Raw genomic sequence first — 12,287 nt, forward strand, 5'->3', positions numbered from 1 at the left:
TGCAATAGGAAAACATGGAAGGATGTGGACATTCTGCAAAATTAAGAAAATTCATCTCAAGGTGAGAAAGTAACCACATCTAATAAGCTCACAGGCCAGAGGCACAGTGGAAAGGAGAGTCAGAAGTCTGGGAGGGCAATAAAAGATCTGCTGAATAGCACATCAAAGGACTGACTTTGACCTTCATGTCCCCCCTGGGTGAAATATGGAGAATTGACAATACCCGACCTCCAGGACAATTGTCATGACCCAGTGAGACTCTCCCCAAGAAGCAGGAGCCATTTCTATCAATTGCATAGTCTTGCATCATGCCTGGTACATCGCAGATGGTTCAATATTTTTGAATGAATGGAAAATTTACGGATTTTAACTCTGCCAAGCCATATGCCAATATTTTTGGATCTCTTGGTTTTTACCAGGCAGCTTAGATCAGCAGTGCTCCAAGTGTGGTCCATGCACAAGCATCATCCCAGACCTGCAGAGTCAAAGACCCCTGGGAGGGGGTAGGGAGGAGTACAGGCTGCAATCTAAGTTTTCAGAAGGCTTCCAGGTGATTCTGACACAAGGTACATGCTAAAGGCTGAGAACTACTGATCTGGAAAACTAACAGCAGCTTTTTAAAATATCAAATGTTAATATTATCCATTTAAGAGTTGTACATATGACACAGATTACAAAAGAAGAAGATCAAAAAGTGAAAGTCAAATATTCTCTTAAAAAGCCTTTCCCGACTATACTGTTGCCATGGGTTTTTTTTCTTTTTGTGATTGGGAGCCCCCAGGCTGAATGACTGTGCCTGTCACTGCGTTGTTTCTGTATCGGCTTTCCTAGTATTTAAGAGCAGGTGTTGCTGATTTTTCCCCCCCAGCCCCTATCATAGAGCCAGGGACTCTGGAGGCTCTCATTATAAAGTAATTAATGACTATGTAAGCACCATGCATGGCTATTTCTAAAATAATCTCTTTCATTCCATTTTCCTAGAACCCAAATAAGAAATCATGAGATTGATATAGGCCAAGCGACGTGTGACACCAATAGATCCTAATCTGGTGATTACAAAGGGGGAGATATTTCTCAAAAGTTCCTTTCTTTAAGGGCACCAGGGTAGCTTAGTCATTAAGCATCTGCAGGTCATGATCCTGGGGTCCTGGATCAAGTTCCAGGTCTGGCTCCCCAGTCAGCGGGGAGTCTCCTTCTCCCTCTCTCCCCCACCCGACTCATGCTCACACTTTCTCTCTCTCTCTCTCTCTAATAAATAAAACAATCTTTAAAAAAAAAAAAAAAAAGTTCCTTCCTTTAAATATGTTCTGACGACCCCCCAAGAGAAACTGAAACCAAAAGGGAGAAAACATTAAATTCAGAATTTATTCCATGAGACCAACAAGTTAAGGGACTGACTTAAAGACATTTATCAATTAAATTCTAGGGTTGTATAATAAGCCAAATTACAGAGAAGGTATTCCTTCCTCAAGAAAGCATTTTGTGGGGCGCCTGGGTGGCTCAGTGGGTTAAAGCCTCTGCCTTCGGCTCAGGTCATGATCCCAGAGTCCTGGGATCGAGCCCCGCGTTGGACTCTCTGCTCAGGAGGGAGCCTGCTTCTCTCTCTCTCTCTGCCTGCCTCTCTGCCTACTTGTGATCTCTGTCTGTCAAATAAATAAAATTAAAAAAAAAAAAAAAAAGCATTTTGCGTGAGTGAAAAATTCACAGTCAGAGGGATTAAAAGAGACTTAGATGCAGTCCCTGTCTGCAGGGAGCTCCCACTCCGGAAAAGGAGCAAAGACGCATTCCTAGGAAACAAACACATGGGGTGGGCTAAAGCAGGGTCACAGTGCCAAATCAGACCCATTCAGATGCACTGACTAGGGGTAGGGGACGAAGACGGGGCTGGGGTTTCCAATCCACACACCGAGGAGCTGGGGTTCCCAATGGGGCATCTTTGAAGGTTTCTGAACAGAGGGCAGACATGGGGAAGGGGTGTCGCAGGCTGGTCACCTCCTGTCCTCATTCGCTTCAATCTGGGGGGAGAGCTTAACTCTCCTCCCTTCTTCTTCAGCATAGGTGCTGTGGTGGAGACAAAAATGGGGGACTCCAGAGGGACATGGGGGGCATGGGCACAGCGTCTAGGGAGAGAGTGAGAATGGCAGTGCCCGTCCCTCCCAACTCTTACTAGCATTTGCAGGTTGCAAAAGGTGTCCTTTGTGAATCCCCCATTCTGGGCCTCTGTGTGTGTGTGTGTGTGTGTGTGTGTGTGTGTGTGTATCTGTGTGTCTGTGTGTTTGTACTGTATGTGCATGTGGGTATGTTCTCTTTAACTCCTACAAGGCCGAGACTTGTTCCATTTCACAGGTGGAAGAACTTGGGGCTCAAGGGAACAAGGTAGCGTCAGTGAGCAGCTCAGCCTGGAATCAAACCGAGGACCATAGATCCAACCCCCACATTTCTTTACTTCTCGTGTATGTTTTATTTCCTTTTCATGAGGCTTGTTTGAAAGCACTGAGATCCAGCGCACCTGGGTGGCTCAGTGGGGTAAAGCCTCTGCCTTCAGGTCGGGTCATGATCCCAGGGTCCTGGGATCGAGCCCCACATCGGGCTCTCTGCTCAGCAGGGAGCCTGCTTCCCTCTCTCTCTGCCTGCCTCTCTGCCTACTTGTGATCTCTGTCAAATAAATAAATAAAATATTTTAAAAAAGAAAAAAGAAAGAAAGAAAGGAAGGAAGGAAACACTGAGAGCCAAGCAAGGCTAGCCCTGAGGCAGGAAGGGTGGGCAGGGTGTAGGTCTTAGCAGAATGGAAAAGGATGCTTTGAGGGTCCCACGGGATCCATGCTGGTTCACCAGACAGGGACAGTGCAGAGGAGCTAAGGCCAAACCACCTGCAGGGGAAGCAGTGGCTGCACACCGCGTAGGGCCTCCATTCCTGGCTTATATCCAGGAACAGCAGCGGGCATTTGGGCCAGTCACATTTCTGAAACCTCAGCCTCAAGGCGTCATTGCCCTGAAGTCCCAGGGAGAATGAGGAGTGGGGGAGCGGGCTGGGCACTCGGGCCTTCTGACCTCTCAGTCCTGCTCAGCATCGCCAGCCCGGGGCTTCTGGAATGCAGCGCCACCGCTGGAAGCGAGGCGGACCATGGAGAGGGTGGGCAGGCTTATCACAGTCACTCCAGCAGCAGGTGACAACAGCCCAGACTGGGGACCAGCGGAGGCACATGGGAAATCACCCTCAAGAGAGCAAACCTGGGGACCGTCCAGAGATAAATAAGACGAGGGAGTGGGTCGTGAGGCCTGAGCTCCCAGCCTGAGCATCAAGGGTGGTGATAGGAAGGCGGATAGAAACCAGAACCCTCGAAAGAAGTCAGGCTTGAAGGTATGTGTGGGACCCTGTTGCGTCTGAGGAGGGGCTGAGGCATTAGCAGGGCATCAGGGCCAAGTCCATGAAAGTGCTGGAACTGAGGTGACAGGAGGGAAGCAAGGATCTGAAACCGAGACACTGAGAGGTGACAGCTCAGCACGAGTGACTGCTGTCAAGGCAGAGAAAGGCAGCAGGACAAGGTAAACGAGGAGGAGTTCCTGAGAGAGAGGAGGGACAGCAAAGAGGGGAGGAGGGCCGGGCTAGCCTGAGGAGAGCAGACAACATGCAGTGTCCTGTAAGCCAGGTGGGAAGAGCTTCGAAGAGACAAGGACAAAGAAAGAGACTTGGAAAGTGGTGGGAAGGACACCTCCAGTGACCTCGGAGAAGTTCCACAATACACAGAGAAGGGAAGCGTAAGTAAATGGGTAGGAAATCCCAGTCTGGAGCAAAACCAGTGTGTGGCAGTGATGAGAAGACGAGGGAGGGGGACGGGGGCAGGCGAGAGGGAGGGGGAGGAGGAGACCCCCGTACGGAGGCAGCGGCAAGGACTTACTAAATTTTTGTTTATTAGGGACTTGATTTAAGATGAGACCTTGGAGGGGCGCCTGGGTGGCTCAGGGGGTTAAGCCGCTGCCTTCCGCTCAGGTCATGATCTCAGGGTCCTGGGATCGAGTCCCGCATTGGGTTCTCTGCTCAGCAGGGAGCCTGCCTCCCCCCCTACCTCTCTCTGCCTGCCTCTCTGCCTACTTGTGATCTCTGTCTGTCAAATAAATAAATAAAATCTTAAAAAAAAAAAAGACAAGACAAGACCTTGGAATCCCTGCTGATGAGAAGCCAGGGATGAAGGGGAAGACAGAGGCAGAGAGACCGAGGAAGACAGGAGAGGCCGGAAGCATGCGGCCGTGGGGGAGGAGGAGAGAAGGGCGGGCATACCCAGGGCGGGGTTCACAGACGTGCTGTCCACAGCAGCCCAAAGGTGGGAACAACCCAACTGTGCCTCACTGGACAAACAAATAAACAAGATGGTGTCTCCACACAATGGATGTTACTCAGCCATAAAAAGCCACAAAGCCCTGGTGACGCACTACAACATGGAGGAACCTTGAAAATGTGACGCCAAGCGAAAAAAGCCAGACACAAAAGGCCACATATCGAATAATTCAACTTATGTGAAATGTCTGAATAGGGCCTTCCACTCTGAACTTCTGAACTAAGCCACTAGCCAAAAAGCCCCATTCACCTGCTCACACGTGGACTTCCTGAGGTGAGTGAGGCTGGGCGTGAGCAGGGACAGCCTAGCCTACTCAGGATGTGTCCCCAGGAGGAGGTGACTCCAGGAGGAGGTGACCTGCTGCTAACTCACTGTTCAGAGGGATCTGGCCACATCCCTGAGCAACACTCAGTGTTTAAGGGTAGAGCTGAGACGGAAACACACGCTACGCTCTCTGTGCCTCAGAAATGACAAATTTGGGTTTTTGTTTTGTTTTTTTTATAATGGGCTGAAATCACCAATAAGTTGGAACAGTGAAGTGCTCTGAAGGTGAAAAATGCTTTGCTTGATGCTAATAACATTTTGGCAGTGACAGTTTTGAAGATTTATCACAGCTCTTTTCAGAAAAAGTAATAGCTCCTTTGAGGAAAAACTATATTCTCAACATTAGAAGGCTTTTATAAACTGAATCCTGATTAAAGAAACTACATTTCAATGTAATCATGTATTCTGTGTCTATGACTGTGGGAGGCCCAGGGCTGGGCACTGACAGGGGCAGAGAAGTAAAAAGGAATAGAATGTAACAGTTGCTGCCCTCAACCAGCCAAGTGTGATGTGGGAGGTAACATCTCCCATGTCAATAGCACATCCTGCCTAGGTGGCGCATATGTGTATATAGGATATAGGATAACCATAACAGCATTCACACATGGTGCTGTTTTTATAAATTGAAAACAATTAAAGCAAAACTAATTCCTTCTATAAAAATTTGTAAATATTAAAACTTTATAAAAAGGGAAACAAAGGACTAATCCACTCAAGGTTCAGAATGATCAGGACCCCTAGATAGAAAGGGGAAGTCAGGGAAGGGCTAGTGAGGAGATTATATGATTAGTTATAGGGTTGAACTTCTGGTTTTGAAGCTGATTTCACCAGTGATTATTACATTATTAAAAGAGCTAAGTAAATATATAAAAAAGCAGGCTATGGACAAGATGAGAGAGCGTCACCAACCCTGCCTTATGACCCTTCTGATTCAGTGCACATGAGTTCCTTTCATAAAATGGAGACATGCCCTTTAAGAACAGACTTGGGTAAAATATCAAACTGAAATCATTTCAGTCCAAACAGTGACAAGCTCCACCTACCCACCCGACTGAGACCATTTATAGAAGGTTCTTTATTTGTTCTGACATTACTTATAAAAGAGAAATTGAAAACATCTTAAATATCCATCACTAGAGGAATGGTTTAAAACACGAGGCCATGCCCCTATGCTTCCATTAATTCACCTTATCAACACCTTGATTGAGCTCCCATGATTTGTCAGACCCTGTGGGATACAGTGATGAGCTAGATTGATTCAGGCCCCACTCCCATGAGGTTAACACTGGTGGGGAAGACAGGCAGTCATCAAAAGGTCACGTGTAAATGAACACTGAAAACAGATGAAGGCTGTCAAGGCAAGGACCACACGGTTATGAAAGGAGAAAAGGGAGGGAACCCAGCTTGAAACGCTTAGTGAGGCTTCCCAAGGACAGGTGGCATTTCACAGAGGACTGAAACAAAAACCTGGGAGTAGTTACCCAGGTCAAAGGGAGGCAGAAGGAAGAGCCATCCAGGCACAAAGAGGAGAGGTGGGCCCACAGCTGAAGAAGCAAGCTCGGGCTGTCAGGGACAGGAATGGCCAAGATGGTCAGGCCCAGAGCAAGGTGGGCAGTGGGGTGAGGTGGGGCTGGAAAGGGGGGCAAGGGACAGATCATGGACCGAAGAGCAATGGGAAGAAGGGATTGAAGTAGGAAGGCAATCACACCAGATCTGCAGAGGAAAATGATCACCTGCCACCAGCTGGAGAAGAGAGGATATGGGGACAAAAGGGGGGCTCCCTATGGCACAATCATGCTGGTTCAGCATGTAGCACAGTCAGGGGTGTATGGACAAGCAGTGGGAGATGACCTCAGCAGCACAGACAAGGGGTAGAGGTAGCTGGCCTGGGGGTGGCGGTCGTGGGGCTGTGGAGAGGGTTCTGGATTTGCGAGGTCTCCAGATGGTCAAATGGAGAACACTTGGAGGTAGAAGGGGTGTGGACAAAGAGAGAGGGAGGCACCTCAAATGACTTGCAGATGTCTGTCTTATAGAACTAGAACACTAGAAGCTGAGCAGGTAGGAGGGGGGCATGATGAGCTTGGTTTTGTAAATGGCGTAGCTTAAGGTGGCCAGGGACATCCAAAGGCAGATGTCAGGTAACCAGTAGGTGAGCTTGGAGGGAGGATGATCTGGAGATACAAGTTTAGGAGACACACTGAAACAGTTAAAAATGAATGAGGCAAATCTGTACATACTGACATGAAAGGTTCTCTACGATCTACTATAAATGTAATATACATGGAATAAAGCAAGTTATAGAACAATTATGTATACTGTAACCATGTTTTTTAAAAAGCATATAGAAAAATACTTAATTATCTGGTGTGCAAGAGAAATACACACACTCACCCAGAGATACACACACACACAGGTTTGGAAAGAATATACCAGATTACTAACCTACCCCAGTGACTGACTGATGCTTTGGATTGGGAAAGATGAGTGAAGAACTTTCAATTTTTGTCTATAAACTTTTGCACCTCTGTATCCTGTTTCTTAAAATAAAGACTTCATCACTCCAACTGTCCCTTTACTCCATCCCTCTGGCTTTCCCCAACTCCTACAGCATCAGGCAGATGTTGGCAACCAGAGATGAAACAGAAAAAGGAACGGTGATGCCAGTTTTGCATGTTATTTAATGGTTAAAAAAAAAAAAAAAGGAGGAATTTGGTATTTGCTTTTAAGCTGTATCAAAATAGCTATATCAGAATGTTCATTGGGAAATGCCATTCCTGCTCCTTGAGTGTTAACAATCGAGTTGGCTAAGCAATAAGTCAATTAAGATGACTGCAGAGCACAGAAATCTGGGGGCACTAGCTTGTGCTCTCCTACTGGTTGCCCATTGGTCTCCAAGTAATGCCCACCAATCCTCCATACTGATCAAGGAACACTGAAGACCTCCCCCACTGAGGAGAACAGTGTACTTGGCCTAATGAACATACATGAACAAAAGGAAATTAACATCAATGGGAAGATGAGGTGGCTTGACACAGCAACCTGCACAGATTGTCCTGGAATTTTCTTGTTACTGAGCGTCATCACCCACACAGTCCCAGTCCACACTTGGTATATATTTGCAGAACTGTTTCTGAAATGTCCAGACCTCTCTTTGACCAAACATATCATTTCCCAAGATAAAAATGGTGGACCGCGAAGACAGAAGCATCCCGGTGTCAGAAAGCCAGCCAAGGAACAGGATGTCTATCCCCATGTGAATTTCACTCTTCCATTCCCAAGCCTGTGAAGCACAGCCTGAGACAATCTGTAAAAATTTAAAGTTGCCTTGTCTAGCAGCTGGACAATATGTCACTTAGCCACCCTTAATAAGTGTACCTTCTACAGAGAGATCGATAATAACTCATCTATGGAAATCATACCAGCAAGGCAGATGCAGGTAAAATTGCTCCCATCTTGCTTCTCATTTGCATCCACACAGCTGGCGTTATTCTGACATGGCTTCCGCTGGCAAGCATCAAATTCTTCACAGAAGGTACCCACGTACTGATCCTCACAGGTACAGGAAAAAGTTGCCTAAAACACAAGCATACCATACATGTTACGTGAGACCTCTAAAATGTACACTTTGGCTGGAAATCCCAAAGTTCAAAAGCCTCGCTCCCTTTTTTTTTTTTTTTTTAAGATTTTATTTATTTATTTGACAGAGAGAGAGATCACAAGTAGGCAGAGAGTCAGGCAGAGAGAGAAGGGGAAGCAGGCTCCCTGCTCAGCAGAGAGCCTGATGCGGGGCTCCATCCCAGGACACTGAGATCATGACCTGAGCCCAAGGAAGCGGCTTAATCCACTGAGCCACCCAGGCACCCCGCCTCGCTCCTTTTTGTAATTATACCAATACTGAATGCTGGAATCATGTCATTTATATTTTGATCTGATCAAAATCATAGCTTTGAGAGAAATGATGTATATTCCCTTACATTTTTTTTAAGATTTTATTTATTTATTTGACAGGCAGAGATCACAAGTAGGCAGAGAGGCAGGCAGAGAGAGAAGGGGAAGCAGGCTCCCTGCTGAGCAGAGAGCCTGATGCGGGGCTCCATCCCAAGACCCTGAGATCATGACCTGAGGCGAAGGCAGTAGCCTAACCCACTGAGTCACCCAGGCGCCCCTTGTCTTACATTTTAATTTCATACATGTATTTTTCTCATTCTTTCTTTATTGACATTTACCCCGACCATTTTCCATCTTGCTAGAGTGGATGGATTGTTCTCCAGCCGTGAAACAAGATGTCAGCCAACCAGCTCAGCTCCTGTAGCATCCACAGCACTTGTAACAAACACCTCCTCAGATCTCCCGCCCTGACCACCTTCCAGAGCACGCAGGGAATTTACTGAACCACCTTCTAAGTTACCTTCAGCGTCAACACACAGCTATACAGACAAACTGAGTGCAAGGGAAGATTAAAAAGAGTGTAATTCTAGTAAATGTCTTGTTTGGTTTATGGCGTCCCTGCTATCTTAGTGAAAGACCATAACTCAGACCCAGAGCACTGCATTTGGTTGGAACCTTCATTCATGAGATAGTTGTAAAATCCAAATAAAACAGAGCCTTCCTGATCTTTTCTTCATACTTAATGCCTGGGGGTGGTGACCATCTGAAACAAACAAACCAACCAACCAACCACTAATGGGGCTCCAAACCCTGTGTGAAGCAATGTAGGTTGTTACTGCAGAGGGCCTGGAAGAAGCAAAGGAGAATGGCATAAACAAAACAGAATACTTAAAAAAATCAAACAAAACAGAAAACCGCATCCTCCCAGCACTCCCCAAGCCTCCACATCAAGCAGGAGTTCAAATCCCTACTGGTCCAAAGCCCCACCCATAACTTCTCCCCAACCCACCCTGCCTCCCACCTCCCCCTCCCCAGCCCCAGTCCCCTGTCTCTAATCTCAGAGAGAGACTCTCCCCTTCTTCTCCAGGTGTTGTTAACTCAAAATCCCCAACCAGGGCCCTGACCCCCCAGGCATGCATATATATATATATAGATATATAGATAGATAGATAGATATATAACTTGATTGAGATATATATATATATATCGATATATATATATATCGATATATATATATATCGATATATATATATACACACAAAATATTTTCCTCATCCTTTTCCTGTAATACCCATCAAACTTGCTAGCAATAATGACTGGTATATAAAATGCTTGAGTTCTATTACTGGTCATCACACTGAGCCCTCAATTGGTCATGTTTTTACTTGATGCTCTTGGGTTTTCTAGATAAAACAAACCCCTCCCAAATTGTGTGCCAATTGCAAATAATGGTAACATTCTCCGCCCCCTCCCCCAACCCCGGCCTTTTCTGGCCCTCATGGTTTCATTGCTGGTTCTTCTAGAATAAGCTTGATTTCAAAGGGAGATCTGTAGAATTTATCACTAAGCAGAAAGGTAGAATGAGGAATGAATTTTATCAAATGCCATTTTAGCTTCTTAAAAAACTGTATCTATTTCTTTTTATCTTTGTCTAGCAATATCTGACTGCTTAGATGCCCTAGACCTCACTCAACCTTGCATTCCTGGAAGGAAGGCCCACAGACACATTAAGCAAAATTGTATTATGGACACAATCTATTTGTAGCTATACTTCTAATGCTTTCCATCTAACTTGCCCCATCCCCAAGAGACACCTTTTCTAAGAAAAACTGTCCCTTGCACACTGATATCATAGCTTATACTCTAACAGGATGCCACTTGCCGAAAGTGACTAAACCAGGAGTGGACAGACCTGTGACCTCAGCAACCAGTCAAGACACCCGTCAAACAATCTTTAGTTCTACCAAATGGCCAGATACTGTGTAGGTGTGTTTCTTTTGTTAACTGAATATTTTTTTGTTAAGGGAACAGGAGAAATCTTTGTAATCTGCATAATCAATTCTTCCTAAGTTTAAGAACACATTCTTCAACTATATCTTAGAAACCAGAACAGGTGGAATAAACGCAATGGCTTTTCTTCTTCAGTTAGAGTTAAATTTTCTGCCTTCTATTTCCATCCTCTCTTGCACCTCTTTGTGGCAAACGGAAATTCCCTCTGCCAGCTAGCAACAGTTGATTCCCTATCTGCTTTTTCATGATATTGTGAGGTGGGTTCCCCCCCCCCTTTTGTGTGCATTTGCATGGACTTTGTAGTTCAAAGCTGGGAGAAGCTGCATCAAGGCTATTAGAAAGGCAGCCTTTTAAATAGGAAACTCTTTCTCTAGAACTATCTTTAAAGGAAAAATCTCGTCCTTGCCCAAATGTGCAACAGAGTACACCTTTGATATTTGCAGGGACATGTCTGGAGTCCTCGGTGTACCTGCAGATTCCTGACTGCCTTTGAAATGTAAACACTGTGCGTGCTGGCCACATACAATTCCAAAATGGGCCTCAGGATCTTCATAAATTACTATGTGTCATTATTTTTGGCAGCTGTCCTCTGAAATTTACTTGGTTTGTATCCAGCAGTTCCATATTGCAGATCAATTTCTTTGGCTATTTGGGGGATACATTTTGCATATAATTCATCAGCTTTGTCCCATGGAAAATATGTTGCTTGTGGAAATAAATTATTAAAAACACCAAATCAAATATCTTCAAGTTAGCTTTTATTAAATCTAAAGCTGAAACAGAAGCCACACATTTTGTTTGGCTTTGTTTTAAGCCAGAATGTTGAAAGTAACATTAAGAAACTGTTGAAATAATTGTTTTTGACCAAACAAAACATGGAATTGATTCTTAAACTTTGAATGATGGATAAGGAAGATTAACAAATGTTTACATACCCATGACTATAAAATTCTACTTCAGTTCTTATGTATTCTGTATCATATGGTCCATAAAGTTAGATTTCTTCCTAAGTCTATTTTCTAAGAGCAATGAGCTTTCTTAAAAATATTAAGAGGTTTGTTTTAATATTAAGTTTCAAGACTTGATTTGTAAGAAGCCATGAATATTTACTAGGAAATTATGTTATTAGCATCTTTGTTGTGGGAAACTGTGATCACTGAAAATTGTAAACTGTTATACCAACCTTAAGAAGATTAACCCACTATGCCAGCACTAATCTAGGTCCAGTTGACTTAACCAGCATAAAAGACAAAATGGACTTCTTATAATTAGTAGCTTAGTGGGGCGGGGTGCCTGGGTGGCTCAGTTGGTTGAGTGAGTCTTGGTTTTGGCTTAAGTTGTGATCTCAGGGTCTAGAGATGGAGACCCACGTTAGGCTATCTGCTCAGCACACAGTTGGCTCTGCCCTTCTCTCCACTCAGAAATAAAATTAGTAGCTTAGCTAAATTACAGAAAGCTATTTCCTTGCAAAATCATTGTATATTTACATGTAAAAGTTTTTTTTAAGTAAAATGAGAAGTGACCCTCAGAGATTAATCTTAAAACCCAATGCAGAATCTCAATTTCCCCAACAGCTTGACATCAAATATTCCATTTGTACATTAATGGAAATTTCTCGGTGGTAGGAAGCTCACTTGGAGGTTTAAAAAGTTTTAGTCACACCTGCATTCATTTGTTCACCCACACGACAAATACTGACTGAGCACCTACCATGTGCCAGGCCAGGCA

General features: G+C 44.8%; 1 protein-coding gene across 1 annotated transcript in view; it reads right to left on the bottom strand.

Moving 5' to 3' along the window:
• DNER (delta/notch like EGF repeat containing) overlaps positions 1–12,287 on the bottom strand; it is a 308,544-nt gene that overhangs the window by 98,446 nt on the left and 197,811 nt on the right. The window contains exon 6 of the mRNA XM_059393655.1: positions 8,081–8,234. Coding sequence (XP_059249638.1) covers positions 8,081–8,234 — 154 coding nt within the window. The remainder of the gene's footprint in view (positions 1–8,080; positions 8,235–12,287) is intronic.

The sequence above is a fragment of the Mustela nigripes genome, chromosome 3, assembly GCF_022355385.1.
Source record: "Mustela nigripes isolate SB6536 chromosome 3, MUSNIG.SB6536, whole genome shotgun sequence".
NCBI classification, from domain to species: Eukaryota; Metazoa; Chordata; class Mammalia; order Carnivora; family Mustelidae; genus Mustela; species Mustela nigripes.